This window comes from Annulohypoxylon truncatum (genome assembly GCF_022578515.1).
Source record: "Annulohypoxylon truncatum strain CBS 140777 unplaced genomic scaffold F4807scaffold_23, whole genome shotgun sequence".
NCBI classification, from domain to species: Eukaryota; Fungi; Ascomycota; class Sordariomycetes; order Xylariales; family Hypoxylaceae; genus Annulohypoxylon; species Annulohypoxylon truncatum.
In genome coordinates this window covers 467,665-488,465 of record NW_025953809.1, presented here as the reverse complement: position 1 = coordinate 488,465, position 20,801 = coordinate 467,665, and the positions used below count along the sequence as shown (strand labels likewise).

Below are 20,801 nucleotides of genomic sequence, written 5' to 3'. Positions count from 1 at the left end.
ATCAATGACAACGCCGGTTACTGGCCAGTGGAATGTCTTGCTCAAAAATCGCCATCTCCACTGCTTCCATATTTCCTATATATCCTCGGGTTCAGTCCATGACTAGCAGACCGAAAAGTTACCTTAGGTTAACTTGCATTGCCGGCGTTTCGTCTGCTACCCCATTTAATCAAACTAGATATCCATATTCCCCATCAGTCTTCGGCTGGAACTGTCTCATAAGCTACCATAACCATATCGTATCCCGAAACTTTTCAAGCTTAAGAACCATGGCCGACCCAGTCCTGAGAACCGCTTCTCCCTACACTGATCCATCCGTCAAAGGCCCCAAGTCACAGCAGCTTACCAACGGCCATTCCCATTCTCTCCTCCAGCACAGCAAGAGTAAGCTACCTTCGCAGAAATCGGCATCTTACGAGTTTTCAACATCAGAAATCTAACTACGTTTTCAGTGATTGCCAACAACAAAGTCAATAAGACCGCCCTTCACCCTAGTGGTGTAGAGTAAGAAGCTTCCCCTCAATACCAGATAGAGTGTCACTTTTCTAACAAGAGTCCTTTGTAGGCCCCACCATGAAAGGGAACACACAGAACTAGGTACGAAAGAGACGCTCGAACTCACCGGCGTTCGATTTTAGTGGCTTTGTTCGTTGGTCCGCTAACACCCGACATAGAGGAGGAACTCCATGAAAAGGCACACATAGACTACGACCGAGTCGCCATTGTGAGTTAATCGCGTTACCAATGGTGTTTAATACCACTGTTAACCAAAATGCAGATTCCCAACCCTTCAGTTGCCGCCTTGTACGAAGATGCTCTTGTAAGTTAGCCCCTTAAATCAGGTCACGCGACCAATCTCGAAAACATACTAACGGACTCTAAAGGTATACGAGATGGGCTCAGCCATTTCGTCGAGCGGTGCGTTGACAGCCTACTCCGGCGCGAAGACTGGCCGATCACCCTCAGATAAGAGAATCGTCAGGGAACCGTCATCAGAAAAGGATGTCTGGTAAGGATTCCATCGTCTGATATAATGACGACGCCAATTCGCATTGCAACAAACGCTAATTTTCCTCTTACAGGTGGGGACCCGTCAACAAACCAATGGCTCCTGAGGTAAGACAACCAATCATCGCCATTACTCTTCCCGTTGCTTGGCTACTGCATCTACCCTGCCCGCATGTGTATCTGAGGAGCAAACCTTACGATGACTGAGACTTGCCTTATGACAATTTCTTTACGTCACAAAATTGCTAGCTCTTCTCCAGGGACTGCAGTCCTAGATGAAGCTGAATCACGCACCTCTGGGGATGTCATATGGTGCATGGCCTAGATTTGTTGCTAGAGCAGACCCCTGTCATTGGCGTCATTCAAGGCGCTATCCTGGAATGTTCGGCTCAGATCCGGCAATGCACCCCGCGCTTCCACTGAACCGGGCCATTTCGGCCCCACCAAAACTCCAAATTTCCCAAATTTCCCAAATTTCCCAATTCTCACGTGCTATATTTATCTTCATCCCGATTGGGCTAGAGTTGACGCCGGCTAACGCATCGTCTTTTTTTGTCTAGGTCTGGAAAATCAACCGTGAGCGCGCAGTTGATTACCTGAACACCCGAACGAGAATCTATGTTGTCGACGGTTATGCGGGCTGGGATGAGAAGTACCGAATCCGTGTCCGAGTTATCTGTGCTCGTGCCTACCATGCCTTGTTCATGCGCAACATGCTCATCCGTCCCCCGCGGGAAGAGCTAGAGCACTTCCACCCCGACTACACGATCTACAATGCCGGAAGTTTCCCAGCCAACAGATACACCGAAGGAATGACCTCGGGAACCTCAGTCGCCATTAACTTTGCCGAAAAGGAGATGGTCATCCTCGGTACCGAGTACGCAGGCGAGATGAAGAAGGGCGTCTTCACCGTACTGTTCTACGAAATGCCCATCATCCACAACGTGCTCACTCTTCACTCGTCCGCAAACGAAGGAAAGAATGGAGATGTCACGCTTTTCTTCGGCTTATCTGGTACCGGCAAGACCACCCTCTCAGCCGACCCTAACCGAGCTCTGATTGGTGACGACGAGCACTGCTGGAGTGAGCGAGGCGTCTTCAACATTGAGGGCGGTTGCTATGCCAAGTGCATTGGCCTATCAGCTGAGAAGGAACCAGATATTTTCAATGCCATCCGCTTCGGCTCCGTCCTTGAGAATGTTGTGTTTGACCAGGAGACTCGAGAAGTCGACTATGACGACGCCACCCTTACTGAGAACACGAGATGGTAAGTTGATGTCACCAACCTGACGTGTTGGTGAAAGCAGAACTAACAAAATTGCAGCGCGTACCCCATCGAGTACATCAGCAACGCTAAGATTCCCTGCTTGTCGGAAAACCACCCCAGCAACATCATTCTCCTGACTTGTGATGCTCGTGGTGTATTGCCGCCGATATCGAAGCTCGACAGTGCCCAGACAATGTTCCACTTCATTTCTGGTTACACATCCAAGATGGCCGGAACTGAAGACGGTGTAACAGAACCTCAAGCGACATTCTCATCTTGCTTCGCTCAACCCTTCCTTGCTCTTCACCCCATGCGATACGCCAAGATGTTGGCAGACAAGATAGAAAAGCACTCCGCCAACGCCTGGCTCTTGAACACCGGCTGGGTTGGTGCCGGCTACGTCCACGGCGGTAAGCGATGCCCGCTCAAATACACCCGCGCCATCCTGGATGCCATCCACTCCGGTGACCTCGCGAAGGCGCAGTACGAGACCTATGATGTCTTCAACCTCCAGGTCCCCACGTCGTGCCCTGGCGTCCCCGCAGAGCTTCTCAACCCCAAGACTGCCTGGACTGCGGGAGCGGACAGCTTCGACCAAGAGGTCAAGAAGCTAGGAGGATTGTTCATTGAGAACTTCAAGAAGTACGAATCAGAAGCTACTGACGAGGTCAAGGCGGCGGGTCCAGTTGTTTAAGAACAAGGCGCTCCACAGCATCTTTTTTTTCCCTACCTTGTTTTCATCTTTTACCAGTTAGGAGTTGAGCACCTTTTTTTTGGCATATTTAATTGGCGAACGAAGCATGTGTGGAATGATTGGTACATCGATCCGCGCGATACACCGGATGGGAAAGTATGAGACAGCCCTAAATGAAGAACCGGGCATACAACTTGAATGCTGGGATACAAGAACAACTGCGCACAACGGATGAATGAAAAAGATTGCGGAAGCAATGTGCGTTGAGATGGAAGAATTACAATCGGGTTTAACTAGACATTTCTTCCTAGTAAATAAAAAATAAGATATGAATAAGATATGAGAGAATCATGCACCCCTAGATTGTGATTGAGTCGTAGAATAGGTAAATCCATGTGGCGAAGTGTCAAACCTGGAATTTGGAGGAAACTGAGGGTTGGGAAAATCTCGGCTAAATAAATGACCGTATTTGTCAATACGGTAGAATGCAAAGTAAAACTTACTGTAAAACTGGATCGTCTCACTAGCGCTAGCCGCCAACGTAAATCTAGGAACTGAAAGTGGGATAATTCTGTAACTTTTGAATGACATAAACCCAACTTCTATTCTTTCCATATTTTAGACACGCGACCCGCGATTCGAGCTTCCGGCCTGGAAGACAAATACTCCTCTGATGGTATTGATTCGACGATGATAAACCCGCCAAAATGGACGGGGATTGGGACGAGGCAAGTAATAATTACACTGATCCGCGTGGAAATGTAGGCCGAAGACGCCTACAGCGTTGTCGAGATAACTTGTCGCAAAAGATATATGATAGGGCGCAAGGCTGACTCTATTTCTGCTTAACAGGTTGCGCGCATACCCTTCCCACCACCCGGTCTCCGGGCAATGCCGACGCCTGTCACAGTCCTAGCATTCGATACAAGCCAAGAACTTCTGTGGACTGGCAATGAATACGTAATGAATCCTTGACGTCGACTACGGCTCCCCAACATCATGCTGATAGCTACTTTAGGGTCGGGTATGCTCGTTTTACGGCACAAAACTACAGCCGTACACGTCCTTCAAAGCCCATACCTCCCAAGATGGCCCGGTCCGGCAGATACTATTTAACGATAAGGGAGTTATAGCTCTCGGATCCCGTGGCGTACATATGGCGTTGAGAAGAGGTCCCCCGCTGTGGTCACTTAGGTAGGATCCCCCTATCATAAGCGGACTCGTGCTATGGAATTACTTATTAAGGGAAAGCGGAAGGCACGACGATATGCAAGAACTACGATGTATGAGCTTCACATCAAAAGGCACCGCCGAAATCCTGGTCGCTGGCGAACAAGACAAGATGCTCGTTATCGACACTAACAAAGGCGAGGTCACTAAGCAGGTATTGTCTCTTGCCCGCATAGATCGAGGTTATACAACTGACAGCAGCTTCTAGATACCGACTGAACACAAATACACGATCATGAGAAGAAGTCGATATATATGCGCCGCGACCCCTACTGGTGCTGTACATATTATCGACTCTCTCAGTTTCCAGGTCATCAAAGTTTGGAACGCGCACACGGCTGCTATCAATGATATGGATGCACAACATGATTTTATAGTGACTTGCGGATACTCCATGAGGCACGGGGGTAATTACATGCCTGACCCATTTGTTAACGTCTTCGATCTGAAGAATATGGTATCCATGTCCCCTATCCCATTCCCAGCCGGCGCGGCTTATGTTCGCATGCATCCTCGGATGTCTACTACCAGCATTGTTATGTCACAGATAGGACAGATGCATGTCGTCGATCTCATGAACCCTAACACTAGCAATGTGCGTCAGGCAAACAGTCTGTCTTACTTTTCTATGATAGAAATTGCCTCTTCAGGTGAGGCCGTCGCTCTAGCAGACGGCGATTGTTATATCCACCTTTGGGGCTCCCCTAACAAGATCCACTTCGCCGAGTTTCCTACACCCATAGAAACCGCTGACTCCGGTACTGGACCGCGGATTGATTTTGACTCTCCCGATACGTAAGTACGATCAATCAATAATGTGTTGACGCTAGGCATTAATTCGATACTAGACCATTGAGCACTGTCGGTATGCCGTACTATAGAGAAGTATTGCTATCAGCATGGCCAAGCAATATGGTGACGGAGATTGGGGCTCCCCCTGTCAAAATCGACGCGCAATTCTTAACAACCCTCCAAGAGAGAGATTGGGGTTACTTCGGCAAGAATACCCGACCTTTAAGGAGGAACCAAGTTGAGGATACACGTAGTACTGAGAACCTCCAAAGCTCTCTCAAGCCACCCAAGTTCTTGAGTGAAAAGGCGAGAGAAGCGGCTAAGTCTCCAGCGGGTACACCAGCACCCGAGGAAGTTATTCCCGAATTTCCGCAGGTTCTACAAGACACCAAGCTCGAAAGTCTCAAGATCGAGGTCCCTGAGTTATACCAAAACATTGAAATTAAGTATAGCAAGTTTGGTATTGACGATTTCGATTTCGGGTATGTTCATTCGACCTTCTTATAAAGAACAAACTAACGCGGGATCTCCCTAGTTATTTCAATAAAACCCAGTATTCAGGATTGCAAAATCATATCGTTAATGCCTATGCAAATCCACTACTGCAGGTTATGCACTATACCCCTCTAATCCGGAATATTGCCCTTCAGCATGCGGCAACAGCTTGTGTTGATGAATTATGTCTCCTCTGTGAACTGGGATTCCTCTTTGATATGCTCTATAAAGCTGAAGGGGAGGCTTGTCAGGCGTCCAACTTCACCAAGACCCTCAGCTATCATCCTGAAGGTAAGGCATTGCTCAGCCTTTTACTACGCACAAGCTGATAGTGGTTCATCAGCGGGAAAGCTTGGTCTCCTCGAGGAAGAACCTCATGCATCTCGGACTGTGATGTTGCAGCAGTTGACTAGGTTTCTCCTCCGTCAGACAACTCAGAATTATAGCCTCATGGTCCAGAATTCTCAACCCTACTCTACCGATGCACCTCGCCCCGGGGTATTTGAAGAGGTAGATACATTCGCCGTCTATATACAAGGGTATCTATTGACTAATATTCATAGTTGTTTCAAACGACTGCGACGAGTTCCATTCGGTGCATGAATTGCCGGAGTGAAACCACAAAAGCCGATCATACTATGGTGAATGAATTGATGTATCCGCAGAACGTAAGTACATCCTCATCACATGTTTCAGTCCCCAAAAACTCATTGGAATAGAAAACTGGCCATAGGAACCCGAGAGTACGGGCAACTACGTTTTCTCAAGTACTGAAGATGAGCGTTGAAAGAGAGACCACCAATAAGGGATGGTGCAACAGCTGTCATAGATACCAGACTCTGGCAACCCGAAAGACCATACACAGAGTGCCTAGTGTATTGATGCTCACAACTGCGATCAATAATAACGATCACCGACGACTTTGGGCTACTCCTGGGTGGCTACCGGAAGAAATTGGCGTCATAGTAGATAACGGCCAATTCTTTTGTTTCGAAGGTGAAGACTTAAAGTTGCATCTACAGCGAGGAATACATAATATTACAGTTTACTCTTTAACTGGTTTGGCCGTTAACATTGAAGGTGGCCAACAACAGAGGTCCCATCTTGTGGCTATGGCAAACAGTAAGATTCCTATCTTGGAATTTCAGAAGAGCAAAAAGGCTAATGCATGGATCCAGTTGCGCACTCCGCACCAACAGCTCCCGGCCAGAGTCAATGGTATCTTTTCAACGATTTCCACGTCAAGCCGATTACGCCTCAGGAGGCATTGACGTTCAATACGTCTTGGAAGACGCCGTCTGTCATTACATATCAAGTTAAGTCCGCCAATAATCAGCTGGATTCTACTTGGAAAGAGAATTTAGATTCTAGGCTGCTTTACCTAGACCTTCAGTGAGTTTCAAATCTTGTAGACCTTGATCATATTATTGACTATTTCCCAGGGCCGATAGGGCGGACAAAACTTATCGGACATTGGATCGAGAAACTGAGCCAGCTGGACCAAATACAATAGTTGCGATAGATACGGAATTCGTGAAGATTTCACAGCCAGAGGTTGAAATGCATTCGGACGGAGATTCCAAAATCATTAGGCCAACCGTGCATGCTTTGGCCCGGACATCTATCGTGCGAGGCGGAGGCATGGACGAAGGACTCCCGTTCATTGACGACTATATCACTATCAAGGAGAAGGTGGTCGACTATCTAACTTCTTACTCCGGGATTACTCCCGAAGACCTGGACTTAACCATGGCTAAGCAGAGAGGTCACAACCTCGTGCCGCTAAGGATAGCGTATAAGAAGATATGGATCCTTCTCAACCTCGGGTGCAAGTTTTTGGGTCACGGCTTAAAGCAGGACTTCCGAGTGATCAATATCCATGTGCCAAAAGCACAGGTAATCGACACGAGCGACCTATTCTTCATCAAGGAACGGCTCCGGAAATTAAGCTTGCAGTTCCTCGCGCACACGTTGCTGAAAGAAGATATTCAGCTGAGCACTCATGATTCGATCGAGGATGCTAGAACCGCCTTGAAGTTGTACCGCAAATACCAGGAGTTTGATGAGGCGGGAGTTCTTGATACCATGCTCCAGGAGATCTATGCGAAAGGTGTCGCCTCTAACTTTAAGCCCCCAGCCAGGGTAAGTCCAGGAGGGAGTTACTCAAGGACAGACACCCCGCCAGTCGACGGAATGATTGGACCTACTACGCCGTCGAGGAAGCCCGGAACTCTTCTGCCTGGGACGCCAGCGTCCACTCCGGGGAAGAGGGGAGTGTATTTTTGAGAGGGGCGCGGATAAAATGAGACCTACGAGTTCTCATTCTACCATGAAATCTAAATACGACTCTAGACTGCGTGTTACATGAACGATGCTAACGGTACTACTCTTCACGACTTATGAGGGATGCTAGCACGCGTAGTAGAAGAATAGAAAATGCAGAACCATGTGTATCACGTAACGATTAGTGCGTATGGTCAAAATATCGATTAGGCTAGCGATAGGCACGAGGCAACGGTCAAATACATTCACAAGACGCTCAATGTCACCGTGACAATATCTCACTAACCTCTCGTGATATATGCTTTAAGTACGATCTCCCTGGTGGTAACAATACTTCTCTAAAATTGGATTGTTCGACAAAGTCGCCGTGTCAAATTTAGAAGACTTGACACAACATTAGTAAAGATAGGCCAATACCAATGTATGTGACGGAACTGAGATGTAAGCCGGAGCAGTCCAACCCAAAGGCTCGCCCCTAAAGTGTGATAATTAGTACATCGCAAATTGACTTAGGGCGTAGAAGGCGATATTTCCAACTTGGACTTCGCTTCCTTTGTACACAAATGTTTTTTGATATATATTTATGGTACATAGCTTAGGTGCCTAAGACACATTTTGGCGCGCAGACTAGGTAGATGGATATCTAGGTAGTCGGCCAGAATAGCCAGCCCGTTTCGGCCTGTCGGCGTGGCCTCACCATCAAGCCATCAAACCCCCTCTCCAGGAGCCATACCCAGCTTGAGAGGACCGGAATCTCGCGAATCGCTATATTCCCAAGTATTTTTTTTCCTCCCTCCCACCGAGGTTTACGCCATTATTCGCTCCCATACCATACCCCTAATTCTACCTCTTCTTCCTCAGCGCAGGATGGTTCATATTAGCGCGCGACGCGGTGCCGAGGCGGTGGAGGTTATCGCGCTTGACCCAGACGTTGGAGCGGCCCTCGACGACGGCGACGATCTCGGACGCGAAGCGGTGGGCGAACTGTGCGCGGCCGGAGCCGGTGCCGCGCTTCTTCTGCACGGCGTCGATGATCCACATGACGGCGACGCGGCGGCGCGGGCGCGCGGCCAGCGGCTCGGGCACCTCGAGCGCGTGCCCGCCGCCCGCCGCGCCCTTGATCGCCTGGATCCGGATCAGCGGCGCGACGGAGTCGATGGCGAGCGTCAGGTACAGCAACGGGTTCAGCGGCAGCTGCTCGGCCGGCGGCGAGCCCGGGAGGAGCGGGCGCAGGGGCGAGATCTTGGGTGCGGGCGTCGTGCGCAGGTAGTTTAGGATCAGGCTCATGTGCTGGTAAAGAAAAAGAATACGTTAGCTTTCTATTTCTGTTTCTGCTTCTGTTTCTGCTTCTGTTTCTTAGGTTCGGTCTCGCTCCCCCTCTCTCACGAAAGGTACAAGCGAAATCGGAGAGGCAGAGATTGGGGTTATAAAGGAACGTACTCTTTGCGCCTTGCTAAGCTTCCCGTCCTTCATGAGCAGCTTCGTGATCTGGTCCACAACGGGGTGGTACCGGCTCTGCAGCTGCTCGTCCTTGCCTACCTTTTCAGGCTTCTCGAATAGCAGGCCCTCGGTCTCCTCATCGTACAGGCTCTGGCCCTCGGCGGCCTTCTCGAGCGCGGCGATGGCCTCGTCATTGAGGAAATTAGGCGCGAATATCTCGGGCGGTACGGGCACGTACTCTCCCGGCGCCGCGGGTTCTGATGATGAGGGGGAGGCGTCTTGAAAAGGGGGTGGGGGTAGATTGGAATATTCGTCTGGCTGAGGTGGTCTCGAGTTGATGTCGTCTGAGAGCCCTCGCTTCGTTATTAAGAACGGCGACTGTTGTACTGGTATTTGTCTCGGTCGGGTTATTCGTCGTATAGTGGATGTATGTGGTTGTCGCGTCCGTACGCTGAGATTTCGCACAGCGGCGGCAGCCCCCCAAGGGGTCAATTTGCAAGACATAATGTCTGTTTCGGTACGTTTCAAGCGCAAATCGACGGCAGCTTACGTCCCAGTTTCCAATGCCTCTGCCTCGTTGTCCTTGTTGCCCCCCTCGTCGAATTAATCGTGTTGAAGAGAGCTTCAGCGAAAAATGTTATCTGATAATGGATTCGGGTGATGTGCAGGCCCATAATTAATCCGAATTGTGCACAGTCCACCTGTACCAGTTATACCTTACATAATACCAAGACCCCTCCTTCCGAAATTTGACAAGCCACAGTTACATAGTCTGCATTTCGAAGCCACCTTAGGGACGAGCCACATCTTTATCGTTACGTTGTCTCAGGGGCTGCGCTTTGTCTTTGCTGTCGTCAGTGTCGTCAGCCCCCTTTACGGATGCAGTCAATATATGCAGTATCAACTTTCGTCCAACAACATCCAATATGTGTCCAATAATCCAATAATCTAATGTAGATATTTTTAGCGTTCCTATATCTCATGGACTTCTACTCATTTCTTCCCGTTTGCTCAACTTTCTTTTCTTCATCTTTCATCTTTTCTTTTAGAGATCAGCCTGTTTCCGTATAGTCCATCAATCTAGATCCATTCTAATGGTGACTAATAATCCCTGGAAGCCATTTTACCGTTCATATCCACTGTCCAAGATCCGAATTCCCCCATCCTTCCCCCACGCGGGTGATGAGCGGGCGGATTGTAACAGGGCTACATATTAATAGTCGACCCCACCGTGTCCACTGCCACCCAAATACATGAGAGCAATACGACGACCTGAAAAGGAATCCGAATATTAGGATCCGGCCCGCCCTCCGGTAATGCTGGGTAGTTTGGTTCTTTGGAGTTCTCTGCTTCCTAATAGTTCCTATCTTATGGACGACGTCGCATCAACCTATCCTACTATCCGAATGGTATGCGTTTTCAAAGTCCAACGAACCCGAGTTGGGACATAATTCTACAGAGACATTCCATGTCTCGAACCTTCGTCGAACCTGTGCTGCGCCGCCTAGGCGCCTCCCACGCTTCGACCGCTGTCTCAGTCTCACGCATCCTTCGGATACCACCTTGGGTTTGATGCGGTCGTCGGCAGCGAGCGCTAGTCATGCGACCGTATGGTCACATAGATGACAGCTGCCCGCCTATCTACACAAGACCGTGGAGCCCTCACCGGTCGGAGCAGGGTAGGGATTTTTCCCACGAGGCTACCATCTAATAAGCTTACTTTTGGTCCGGCTAAGCTTAGGCCCAGATCTGTGATGGCGTAACAGATGGTACACCTGACCGGACCTGACCTAGCTTGAAACCGGGAGGTCGTAGTCTTTAGTGCGGTTGGTTATAAGCTGACGATGGACGCCTGCGGTCGAAACCTACCTTATTCAAGTTATGTACAATATGTATGCTTACACCCAACACGATCCTTCCGGGCACCGGCACCGGCACGCGTGGTTCTCGATGAAGATATGCTAGCGTGTCCAGTGGCTACTAGGTAGGGTATGCTGCTAAGGTAGGTAGGGTAAAGTAGGGTAGCTTACGCCCCGTCCCTGGCTGGCGTTGCATTGCGTATTCCGTTTTCCTTTTTATCAGACGAATTTCAGGAGTGCGTGCATACGCATGGCATGCTACAGTAAGCAGGAACATCAGCACACGCAATACCTCATACAAAATGTTTTGAGGAGAGCGCGGGCATAACGTCATTTGGGGGGATTCAGTAATTCGGATATTTTATCTTTCTCAGTTCCATTGAAAAAAAAAAATATCGATGGAAAAGCAACGATAATAGAATCCAAGCTTTTGTAAGAGATCGACATAATTCATTACCTACTCCTCGATCAGACTGATCGCAATTCCGAGTTTTCCTCTCCCGGTGTTTCTAAAACGAGCCGATGCTTTTTTTTCCTTTTTGTTTATTCTTCCCCCTCCGATTTCTTCTTTCGCACATGTCTTAATTCCTATTCCCTGACCATAAGCCCAACAAAATCCGAATTCCCATGTTCGTAGCCTAGGAAGCATACACGTATTTGACAGAAAACCGATCGGACCATGTGCCTATCGTATTTTTGTCTCATAAAGCCAAATTTTACTTTTTTCTCTGTCCGTCCTGTAATCGTTTCAAGAAAAATCAAACAACAAAAAATGTCTCCAGAAAGAAATTTGAACCCGCGAAAAGAAGCAAGAGGAAAGAAAGGAAGACGAAGATAGCAAGAACAGACCAACAAATAATCCCTTCCGCGATTCGCTTCTGGATAATAGTAAAGACAAGATATGGCGAATCAATAAATGCCCTGCGCCTGGTCCTCCCGAAAAAATAAACCCCTGCTTTTGTGTTCCTGTCCTGGTGATGATCCCCCCTGGTTGTAGTGATAAACATGTCTCTTTGCTGCCTGAAAATGCGCATAGTGGACCGGAATGCTAAATCCCCAATTCTGTCGTCCATTGGAAGCCAATCAATGAAGTAGGTGCGTGCGCCGAATCCATAAGAATGCTGATGTAAGTGTCTTCTCCCTTCTCTCTCATCTTTTTTTTTCTTTCCTTTCCGTCTCCTTGCCGTGGGGCTGCCAAATCCTTTCCCAAACTCCGATTTGCTAGTATCGTACAGAACAGGAAGTTCAAGTGCAAAGCGAGGAGACATAGTCGCAAAAGACCATCGTCGGGTAAAATAGGGGGTATTGAAGTGAATCAATTCGCGCGAATTGGGAAGGAGAAATATTTGGGGAAGAAAAGGAGTCACGCATGTTCGGGTCGAAGAACCCTGAGTCAAGCACAAAAATCGAGTAGAATACGTGGGTCGGTGATACGTCCGAGGAGAGCGCTTTTTACCAGTTCGAGTTCAAGCTTGCTTGGGTCGAAAGCCAGTTTAGAGCCGCCTCCGCGGCATCCTCCCTGGCATTGGTGATGTTTCTTCCGTCGTACCAGTAGCGCGCTTCGATCCGCTTGCCGTATACGGTAACTATACTGGACCAGGCGGTGCGACCGCCTACGCGTCAAGGGCAAGCCCGGTTAGTCTACAACCCAATTGAGAAGATTGGCGGAGATAAAAAAAAATGAACATGCTCTCTCACCTCGTCGGTCTGATACTATCTGGAAGTGAGGAGCCGTGATCTGATATTCACGACACACCTCTGCCCAAGCCAAGTTAGTCATACTCCTACAAGTTACATGTGAAAGTTTTGATTTCCCACCTGCCAACCGGTCCTGCCACGGTGTGCTCGAGGTCTGCTGTTGTGAGGACGGCATGATGATTGGATATAAGTCTCGCGGTAAGGTAACAAGAGAAGCTAACACTTCGAACCAAAAGAGAGATACGCTTTGCGACGTGACAAAGTAATGACTAGTGTTTGGCGTGGTACGATATGGGTGAGAGAATAGACAGACCAGTCCTCGAGGCTTAGGTGGGAGATCGGGCAATGTAAATACCTTATATATTCGAAGTATAATCGTTGTTCTCGTCTTTTTCCCGATTAGGCAGGGAGAGACACGACCAGCAGCATGGACGAAAGATATTATCTACGTACAGGTATAGGTAGGTATGAAGGGAATGGCAAGTGAGATCAAGACCGCGACTTGTGACAAGGCGACGGGTGATGTGGCAGGAAAGGATTAGTTAGCGGCTCTCTAGCTGTTTGCGCAACGGTGCAGTACGGCTGTGAAGGGAAATTATTCGACAGGAGAGGCGGCATCATGCATCGTGTATGTGTACGTATGTGGTGGGTGGACGGCAGGTTTAGTTGTAGAGAGGCGTTAGAAGTGGTGGAAGAGAAGGATGAAGTAGGAAATAAACGACACAATTCTCGTTGCCGTTATAAGTTACAATCGAGACATACCATACCGATTCCTTCCAGTCTGGACCAGAGCCAACTTGCTTACTAGGGTCAATGGGCAAAGGTAGGAAACTTATCAAGCAAACATATCGAGATAGATTAAAAGATTGTTTTTCTTTTCTCGTTTTTCACCCCCCTTTCTGAAAACCGTCATCAACTTCCATCTTCCGTGATTTGCGAGACGGGAAAGGAGCTCTGGGGTAAACGATGTAGCCGGGTACTGTGCAGGTGTTCGTTCGGGTAACATCGATGCTAACCCCAAAGGTGAGAGGGCCGGTGAGCCGTGGAATAAAAGAAGAAAATATAAGTGGGCAATATGATAGACATCCATCTATGACCCACCCCGATCAGCTCAAGGGGAAAAAAAGAGCTGGATATGGTATGGTATAGTAAAAACTATTGATAAAAAAAAGGACGGGTGTATGTGCATACAATACATGTAACGCAGATGCGCGGGCTGAGGAACCTGCATGGTGCACACATCAAGAAAAGCACATTTGAAACGAGGCAGATGGAAAAAAAAGAAAACAAGAGAAATACCGTACCATCTAAGGCCAAATCGGGCGCGGGGTGTACGTGGGTACGACTTAATGACAGCTTCCTGCACCTTTGATGAGAGCATGCGAGCAATAAACGCATAGAGAAGGGCTGATGTATTGCTGTCAAGCTTGACGTAGCAGCCAATGTCATAGTACACCCTGGGTACTTCCCCAGTTCGGAGATATTTTGATAAATGAGTGGTACTGCGCAGCCGTGGGTTCCTATGTAGTCAATATGTGCGCAGTCTGTATGCGTCCTATTACGCGGCTGTATGACAACCAACCCTGAGCAATCTGTCTCAACCCGAGACTTAGGGAAGCATACTCAACTATCCTCACGTCCAATTAGATGACAGGCAAAACCCGTTTATGAACAGTAGGCTCGGGACAGACAGGAGGCCAATTCGACAGGCCAAGCGTTAAAAGGCCCTTGGCTATTGCGTGACAATTCAGACCCAACAACGTGGTTGAGCCGCGCCACGACGGACAGCTGCTGCCGTTGTGGCATCCTGGCAGTTGTGAGCAATAGAAAAATCCCCGAGTCTCGAGTCGTCCCTGTAACATTGGAGCACAGCCCGACTCAACGTCGAATGCCGTTTATATGGGTTGTATCAAAGGCCGACTGCATCGTGCATAGAGTATCAACCTAGGAGACATGTTATGTTTGCAGGGCAGAGAGGAGTGATTTTATTAGGCCATGCTGTTTTCTGCCTAATTCAATGCATTGTCTTCTTGACGCAACGGTGACAACCATAAACGCCTCTCTTCTCGCTTGCTGTGCTGTTGATGTTTGCTTTTCCATCTTTTATTCCCCGACAGGGGGATCCGTCAGGGGCCTCGCCCCCAAATTTCGACCCAATTGATCGGGACTTGAAACTATGATTGGTTGAGATAGACACAAGCATGCAGAGCGATCGAGGAACGGCCGGTCGCATAAACGACAACGGCCTGTTTTGAAAAAGTCCAACATCTCATGGTATCAAAGAAAAGTTAGGCTGAGGCATTCGGTAGCGAGTTAGGCATAAACTGAGCGGGATGACGAATGTGGCCATTGGATCTCGTTTGTGGCTGCTCATGAAGAATTCCCAACTTCAGACGAAGGATTCAAGCTGAAGCAGGGGTTTAAGACGAGCGGTTAGGCTATCCGCCTACCTACCTAGTAGCCATTGTGTCTCGGGACTGGTTGAAAGAGCTGAACATGATCGACCGGGCTATCCTGTTTTTCTTATTGGGCATATATGACGGCAGTTAGCCCATGAACTCGTAATTACTGAATTGGCCATTCGACCTGCCAAGCAAGTCGGTGTGAAGGGCGGTTGTGACGACAGGATACTACTTCGGCCAGGACAAGCGCGTGAAGTTTGACTGGCCTCCTCGGGTTTCAAGCAGTCGTATCCCGGAATCGAAAAGACCTCATCGTCAAATGAGAGTTTGTTGGCTTGTACCTGGTAGCTAGTAGGTATCTGTGCCCCCCAAGATGAGAAATTAATATGACATATCTAGACGGAATACCGAGTCTCGGTACGCATAATCTAAAGTCAAAGAAAGGAATGTGAGATGCACTTCACCGGTACCCGTGGGCCCTGAGAATATCGGTGGAGAGCGTTGAGCTGCTCACATGATGCTATCATGTATGCTGGCAAGAAATAGGGCAGGTACAGGTTCTTTGGGGCTATCTCCATGTATCAGCCCTGCGCACCTGGGTCTTGCTGCACGTCCCCGATCCGCCAAACAAGAAATCGCGATTTGAATGAGGGTTTATGATCGTATCAGGGAGCTCAAGATGTTGTGATTTCTGATTAGTGACGGACCCGTGAGGATGGTTCATCGGAACAGCATGGCAACGTGGAACGGCGCAGTGCAGGGACGACCGCTGAAGCCTTGTATTCCACATATTACACTCAGGTCAAGATTCAATGTGATTCGGCCGAGAGGTATGGCAAGGGCTAGAAGGAGTAGAGAGTAGACCCACGTATTCGATGATAATGGGGAGGGTAAAAGATCCTTGTGAAGATCCGTTTAGACACTTTGTCTAGACCTTGTATGGTGCGCTTGCAAGGATACCAGGATACCTGGACTAGACAGATCGGATGCCTCCTGTAAGATTTCGTATAGATCATCCCCGGGTTAGGAGGCTGACTGAGTATATTTTAGCGGGACATGATAGGTAGTATCGAACAGCTTTAGAACAAGAAGGCTAGCCCTGCTGTAAGCAAATGTTTGCCAGCATCCGGCGTTGTCAAGATGACTCATACTAGGGGCAATAAGCCGATGGTGTTCTGCTCCCTTTGCCATAGCCAATGGGCGGCAGCGGGTGAGCGAAGTGAAACAACTCAGAACTTGAAAAGTACCTAGCTAGGTACCTGTCAAGACAGGAGGACCCAGGCAGATTGCAGCATATTCCCTACCTAAGCTGCTAGGTAGGTACCAACCTAGTATGTACAGCACGACGACGATGACGACACCAGATCAACAAGAAGTCCGGACCTCAACCTCCAGGGCTGTGCCGGGGGTCAGCATGAGTGTAATATTTGCCTTCAAGTTCCGGCCAGATCTAAGAAACGGGAATTAGCAGCAGTGGTAATGGCCCATGCCCACCTGGGCAGCCAGGTAGTTTATTCGGTCGAGAAGACGCAACCGCCTCATATTAACATCTAGGCTCATAAACCATGCTGCTGAAGTCAGCTGGTACTTTAACAGCCTTGGCCAAGGTCGCCCTTAGCTCATATCATTTTACTCCCGTAGCCCTGTCGGGAATTCTACATCGAGAAATCTACGACGATTGTTCGTATAGAAGCCCGGTTGTCGGGTTCATCTCATTCTTTCGGAAAAAAGAGCCAATGCTGATTATGGGGATGTGGCAGGCCATGACTTGGACAGCGCAAGATTCTAGAAGAGATAACCTTGAACCTTGGAATGGATAGGTAGTCTGCCGGAATATCCAGCGTTACACCGGTATGACAAACGGATCATGACACAACATGAAGGAAAAACTCGGTTTGTCCCCCGTCATCCAATAAACCCCTTGCCGCTCATCATCTTCTCAGATTAACGAACGAACCAGTGACGAGTCGAGCCTGTGGCCAGATCAAAGTGTACGAAACCGGAGAAAAGAGAGAGAGATCCTATTATCAAATGTATTTGAAGTTGTAGTAAGATATAAAGGGAGTGTCAATTACTACGACCAATAAGTCAGAGTATGATTTTGGGTAGGTAGAATGTTAAATGTTAAACCACCTCCGGATCAAATTCATTGATAGAGTAAAGCGTTCGGTTTTGTCTGAGGTTCAAATTAAGTGTTGAGCATGGACAATTGGCGGCGACTAGGTGGGATGATGAGATAATTATTAAGATTGGGAAAGCTGAAAAGGGGGAGCGCCAAGCTAGTAGGTGCCAAGAACGGCGGTCACAGTTAACCCCGGATTCCGTTAAAATACCTCCTAGCAGCTCTTAGGTAGGTACGGTATTCGGCACGTGCAAGACGCATGGATGCATTGTGTAACAGACTGCCAAATTACCCAGCACCTGACAGTTTTTAAGATTGGCCTGACCGGTAACGGGTAACAAGAGCTGGAAGGCACAGGTAGGTAACAAAAGCTCGGTGAGTGGCTGGAATGTGGAAGTCATAACCGGGAAACGGGGTTACGAGTCAAGGTCAACTGATCCCAACGCCGAATGTGGGTCTAGTGAATCTAACTTACCTCGGCATCTCGTCGTCCTTATTATGTGATAATACACGCCTCTACCTAGTAATACCTAACCTTAACCGCGTCGACTAAGTTTGTCGGCAACTGCTATTTCAATCAAGTTTGTTATTCGACTTGTTTGTTTTGTTACAATATAGCCTCAATATATCGTTCGTACTTCGTTCCTCCGTCATCCACCTTATCCGGCTTGTCATATACCTAGGTATTTATCAGCATTTATCAGGCTTCAGTTATACCTATCAAGGTGGTTGGCACAAGGCCACCAATCCCGAACTCAAGATGCCTTTCAACACCGAGCTGACTCGCCGCCTGGGCATCAAAATTCCTGTCGTGCAGGGTGGCATGCAGTATGTTGGATACGCTGAGCTGGCCGCTGCCGTGTCTAATGCGGGAGGGTTGGGTATCCTCACAGCTCTCACCCAGCCCACACCCGAGGATTTGAGAAATGAGATCCGGCGGTGTAGGAAGATGACGAAAAACCCATTCGGCGTCAACATCACCCTGCTGCCTACCATGGTCCCCCCGGATTATGGTGCCTACGCCCAGGTTGTTATCGACGAGGGTATCAAAGTCGTCGAGACCGCAGGCAACAGCCCCGGTCCAGTCATATCTAAGCTGAAGGCTTCTGGTATCATCATTCTCCACAAATGTACTACTATCAGGCACGCCCAGAGTGCCATCAAGCTCGGGGTGGATTTTCTCTCCATAGATGGATTTGAATGCGCGGGGTGAGTAGATTAAACAAATCCCAGTTACCGGGATCATATATGTCCGTTCGCATAGCTTAGACATGAAACGCTCATCACGATTGGCAGACACGTGGGCGAGTCGGACATCACCAATTTCATCCTTCTAAGTAAGGCACGCCAGACACTCAAGGTGCCCTTCATCGCGTCTGGAGGCTTCGCCGATGGCCAAGGCCTAGCCGCTGCCCTTTGTCTCGGTGCAGAAGGCATCAACATGGGTACCCGCTTCATGTGTACCGTCGAAGCCCCTATCCACCAGAAGATCAAGGAGCAGATCGTCCAGGCTCAAGAAACCGACACAGCCCTGGTAATGCGGAGGTGGACCAACACCACGCGTCTGTACCGCAATAAGGTCACGGACCAGGTCGTGAAGATCGAAAAGGAGAGTAAGACAGGCGAATTTGCCGAGATCGCCCCTTATGTAAGCGGGAAGCGAGGTCGGGAAGTTTTCATAAATGGAGATGCTGAATTCGGCGTAAGTCACACTATCCTCGTTTTCTTACCCCTGGCCACATTTGCTAAACACGAGAAATGATAGGTTTGGACTGCCGGGCAGGTCATTGGTCTGATCCATGACATCCCGACATGTGGTGCTCTCTTGGATAGGATAGAGAAGGAGGCGGAGGCGACGTTGACCTCAAAGCTTTCGCTTGCCAAACCCCAAAGCAAGCTATGACAGGAATTCTTTTTCTTTTTTTGTACAACATGTTGTCAGAAGTATTGCAGCTAGAACGATTTCGGTTAATGAGTATTCGATATCGTTCATTTACACGTTGTGAGATCTTACATACCATAAATGTTCGAGTACATGTCATGTAGATCTATACAATACTTAGGGATCCAAGCGTGTTACCGGATTCTCGCAATTCCCCGGCTATGAGGGACGATGGCATTAACCAGTTTCTTGTAGATCCCAGACACCCAGCCTCGGGTTATCACACTTAGGAAGGTCGTTCAACTAACATGGAATTACGCAAGGTGTAGAAGAATATTAATACCAATACTTCTCATCATACTAGAGGTCACTTGAACAAGTAATTACTAACATCTTAAACGCCTTAGTCATAGCCCATGGGAACTTAGTCATACCATCACCCTTCTCATTATCATCCTCATAAGCTAGGTACTAGCCACACCTTCCCCTTTACTCACGCCTAATGCTCCACAAACACGGCACACTATAGCACAGGTCAGACTAGCGCTGTAACTAGCCCCGGATCCCACAGGAACCGTACGGAGGTGTTCGCATACTGCGGGCGACCACGCACGACATCAAGTCCTCGGGAGCTACCTATGCACGAGGGAGGCAAGACATCGGCCCGCCACCTGCTCACGCATGGCGGGACTCACACATACATACGCATACGCATACGCATATAGAAAAACGAGAGAGAGAAGAAGCAAAGCCTTGGTATACTCAAACATAGATCCTGGTACTTGTACTACGCGAACCGTGATCGATGAGCAATAACCTCTGTCGGGTCGATGGACTGCGCGAGGAGAAAACGGGGCTATCAATCAGCAACCAGTGTAGCCGACGAACCCACCCCGCTGTAGGCATGTAAGACGGGCTTTGGTTCCATACCCCTAGATCATGCTTTGCCGCCCCCGGCAGTCAAACCCGTACCACGACGCTACCACCCTAGTGGGTAGATCGCGTAGAAGTGTTTATTCCGCGATGTATAAGACGAGGATAGATCAGCTGTAGTATCGTTTACGGGGGACGATTAAGTGCTGACCACCCCTTTCCGCCTACCTGGTCCTAGCTGTCACGCGCGCGCGAGTTGCTCTCCGGATGCCGGGATGACAGACATCGTGGTACCCCTAAGCACCTGGGTTACCTCACACAAGGAAACTTTCCATTTCCTAGCAAGACTTAGCGACGCTGATAATTATAGCTTCTCGCGAGGATCTGTACGAGCATGAAGAAATCTGTCCTTCGGGAGTGAACCTAGGATGACTGGTGACCGGAAGATACGCTCACTCTTATTTGTACTCCAACCAAAGACGCAGTAGGTCCTTCACTTTGCTACACTTCCGAGATAGCGATGACTGATTACCTTAATGGGCAAGCAACTGAACCTCGATGATCGTTATCTTTCGGATACAGCCACTAATTGTGGCCCAATAGTGACTCAACACATCGATTACTATCCTATCAGACCAAACAGCAAATTAACAGACACTTCTCATGAGCAATCTTCTAACACGTGGGTATTTATTTCTCTATACATAAACAAACAACAAGTAACCCAGCGAGAAATCTATCCCTTAAAACAAACGA

General features: G+C 48.7%; 7 protein-coding genes across 7 annotated transcripts; 4 read left to right on the top strand and 3 right to left on the bottom strand.

The window, feature by feature from the left end:
- Nucleotides 1-269: 269 nt before the first annotated feature.
- F4807DRAFT_461997 (phosphoenolpyruvate carboxykinase-domain-containing protein) lies at nucleotides 270-2,969 on the top strand (the record flags this gene model as incomplete). The annotated part of the gene is made up of 9 exons (XM_048001761.1): nucleotides 270-384; nucleotides 453-504; nucleotides 566-597; nucleotides 675-724; nucleotides 779-820; nucleotides 885-1,009; nucleotides 1,083-1,116; nucleotides 1,569-2,275; nucleotides 2,333-2,969. 9 exons carry the CDS (start codon nucleotides 270-272, stop codon nucleotides 2,967-2,969), a joined length of 1,794 nt encoding a protein of 597 aa, XP_047852797.1.
- A 540-nt stretch (nucleotides 2,970-3,509) lies between these two features.
- F4807DRAFT_432261 (ubiquitin carboxyl-terminal hydrolase-domain-containing protein) lies at nucleotides 3,510-8,106 on the top strand. Its single transcript, XM_047998588.1, has 12 exons — nucleotides 3,510-3,697; nucleotides 3,822-3,929; nucleotides 3,988-4,163; nucleotides 4,227-4,353; nucleotides 4,408-4,994; nucleotides 5,048-5,473; nucleotides 5,527-5,777; nucleotides 5,830-5,996; nucleotides 6,050-6,154; nucleotides 6,206-6,608; nucleotides 6,665-6,878; nucleotides 6,929-8,106. The coding sequence occupies exons 1-12, from the start codon at nucleotides 3,677-3,679 to the stop codon at nucleotides 7,770-7,772; spliced, it is 3,429 nt and encodes a 1,142-aa protein (XP_047852796.1). The 5' UTR covers nucleotides 3,510-3,676; the 3' UTR covers nucleotides 7,773-8,106.
- Nucleotides 8,107-8,612: 506 nt separating this feature from the next.
- On the bottom strand, nucleotides 8,613-9,713 carry F4807DRAFT_461995 (ribosomal protein S7; the record flags this gene model as incomplete). The annotated part of the gene is made up of 2 exons (XM_048001760.1): nucleotides 8,613-9,059; nucleotides 9,210-9,713. 2 exons carry the CDS (start codon nucleotides 9,711-9,713, stop codon nucleotides 8,613-8,615), a joined length of 951 nt encoding a protein of 316 aa, XP_047852795.1.
- Nucleotides 9,714-11,168: 1,455 nt separating this feature from the next.
- On the bottom strand, nucleotides 11,169-12,638 carry F4807DRAFT_158194 (uncharacterized protein). Its single transcript, XM_047993308.1, has 2 exons — nucleotides 11,854-12,638; nucleotides 11,169-11,735 (listed from the first exon to the last, which is right to left on the bottom strand). The coding sequence occupies exons 1-2, from the start codon at nucleotides 12,334-12,336 to the stop codon at nucleotides 11,526-11,528; spliced, it is 693 nt and encodes a 230-aa protein (XP_047852794.1). The 5' UTR covers nucleotides 12,337-12,638; the 3' UTR covers nucleotides 11,169-11,525.
- F4807DRAFT_158123 (uncharacterized protein) lies at nucleotides 12,429-13,163 on the bottom strand. Its single transcript, XM_047993307.1, has 3 exons — nucleotides 12,887-13,163; nucleotides 12,767-12,826; nucleotides 12,429-12,681 (listed from the first exon to the last, which is right to left on the bottom strand). Exons 1-3 carry the CDS (start codon nucleotides 12,939-12,941, stop codon nucleotides 12,521-12,523), a joined length of 276 nt encoding a protein of 91 aa, XP_047852793.1. The 5' UTR covers nucleotides 12,942-13,163; the 3' UTR covers nucleotides 12,429-12,520.
- Nucleotides 13,164-16,528: 3,365 nt separating this feature from the next.
- Nucleotides 16,529-17,383, top strand: F4807DRAFT_432250 (uncharacterized protein). Its single transcript, XM_047998587.1, has one exon. The coding sequence runs from the start codon at nucleotides 16,734-16,736 to the stop codon at nucleotides 16,986-16,988; it is 255 nt and encodes an 84-aa protein (XP_047852792.1). The 5' UTR covers nucleotides 16,529-16,733; the 3' UTR covers nucleotides 16,989-17,383.
- Nucleotides 17,384-17,576: 193 nt separating this feature from the next.
- On the top strand, nucleotides 17,577-19,501 carry F4807DRAFT_432247 (uncharacterized protein). The gene is made up of 3 exons (XM_047998586.1): nucleotides 17,577-18,499; nucleotides 18,587-18,992; nucleotides 19,056-19,501. The coding sequence occupies exons 1-3, from the start codon at nucleotides 18,051-18,053 to the stop codon at nucleotides 19,191-19,193; spliced, it is 993 nt and encodes a 330-aa protein (XP_047852791.1). The 5' UTR covers nucleotides 17,577-18,050; the 3' UTR covers nucleotides 19,194-19,501.
- Nucleotides 19,502-20,801: the final 1,300 nt, after the last annotated feature.

Coding starts and splice junctions, on each gene's coding strand:
- F4807DRAFT_432261 (XM_047998588.1), top strand. CDS start 3,677: ATGGACGGGGATTGGGACGAG. Junction 5,997..6,049: donor GCCCCGGGGTATTTGAAGAG/GTAGATACATTC, acceptor TAATATTCATAG/TTGTTTCAAACGACTGCGAC. Junction 6,609..6,664: donor TCTTGTGGCTATGGCAAACA/GTAAGATTCCTA, acceptor GCATGGATCCAG/TTGCGCACTCCGCACCAACA.
- F4807DRAFT_158194 (XM_047993308.1), bottom strand. CDS start 12,336: ATGTCTCCTCGCTTTGCACTTGAACTTCCTGTTCTGTACGATACTAGC. Junction 11,736..11,853: donor TTTTCGCGGGTTCAAATTTC/TTTCTGGAGACA, acceptor GGTCCGATCGGT/TTTCTGTCAAATACGTGTAT.
- F4807DRAFT_158123 (XM_047993307.1), bottom strand. CDS start 12,941: ATGCCGTCCTCACAACAGCAGACCTCGAGCACACCGTGGCAGGACCGG. Junction 12,827..12,886: donor GTGGCAGGACCGGTTGGCAG/GTGGGAAATCAA, acceptor TGGCTTGGGCAG/AGGTGTGTCGTGAATATCAG. Junction 12,682..12,766: donor GATAGTATCAGACCGACGAG/GTGAGAGAGCAT, acceptor CTTGACGCGTAG/GCGGTCGCACCGCCTGGTCC.
- F4807DRAFT_432250 (XM_047998587.1), top strand. CDS start 16,734: ATGCTGCTGAAGTCAGCTGGTACTTTAACAGCCTTGGCCAAGGTCGCC.
- F4807DRAFT_432247 (XM_047998586.1), top strand. CDS start 18,051: ATGCCTTTCAACACCGAGCTGACTCGCCGCCTGGGCATCAAAATTCCT. Junction 18,500..18,586: donor GATGGATTTGAATGCGCGGG/GTGAGTAGATTA, acceptor CACGATTGGCAG/ACACGTGGGCGAGTCGGACA. Junction 18,993..19,055: donor ATGGAGATGCTGAATTCGGC/GTAAGTCACACT, acceptor GAGAAATGATAG/GTTTGGACTGCCGGGCAGGT.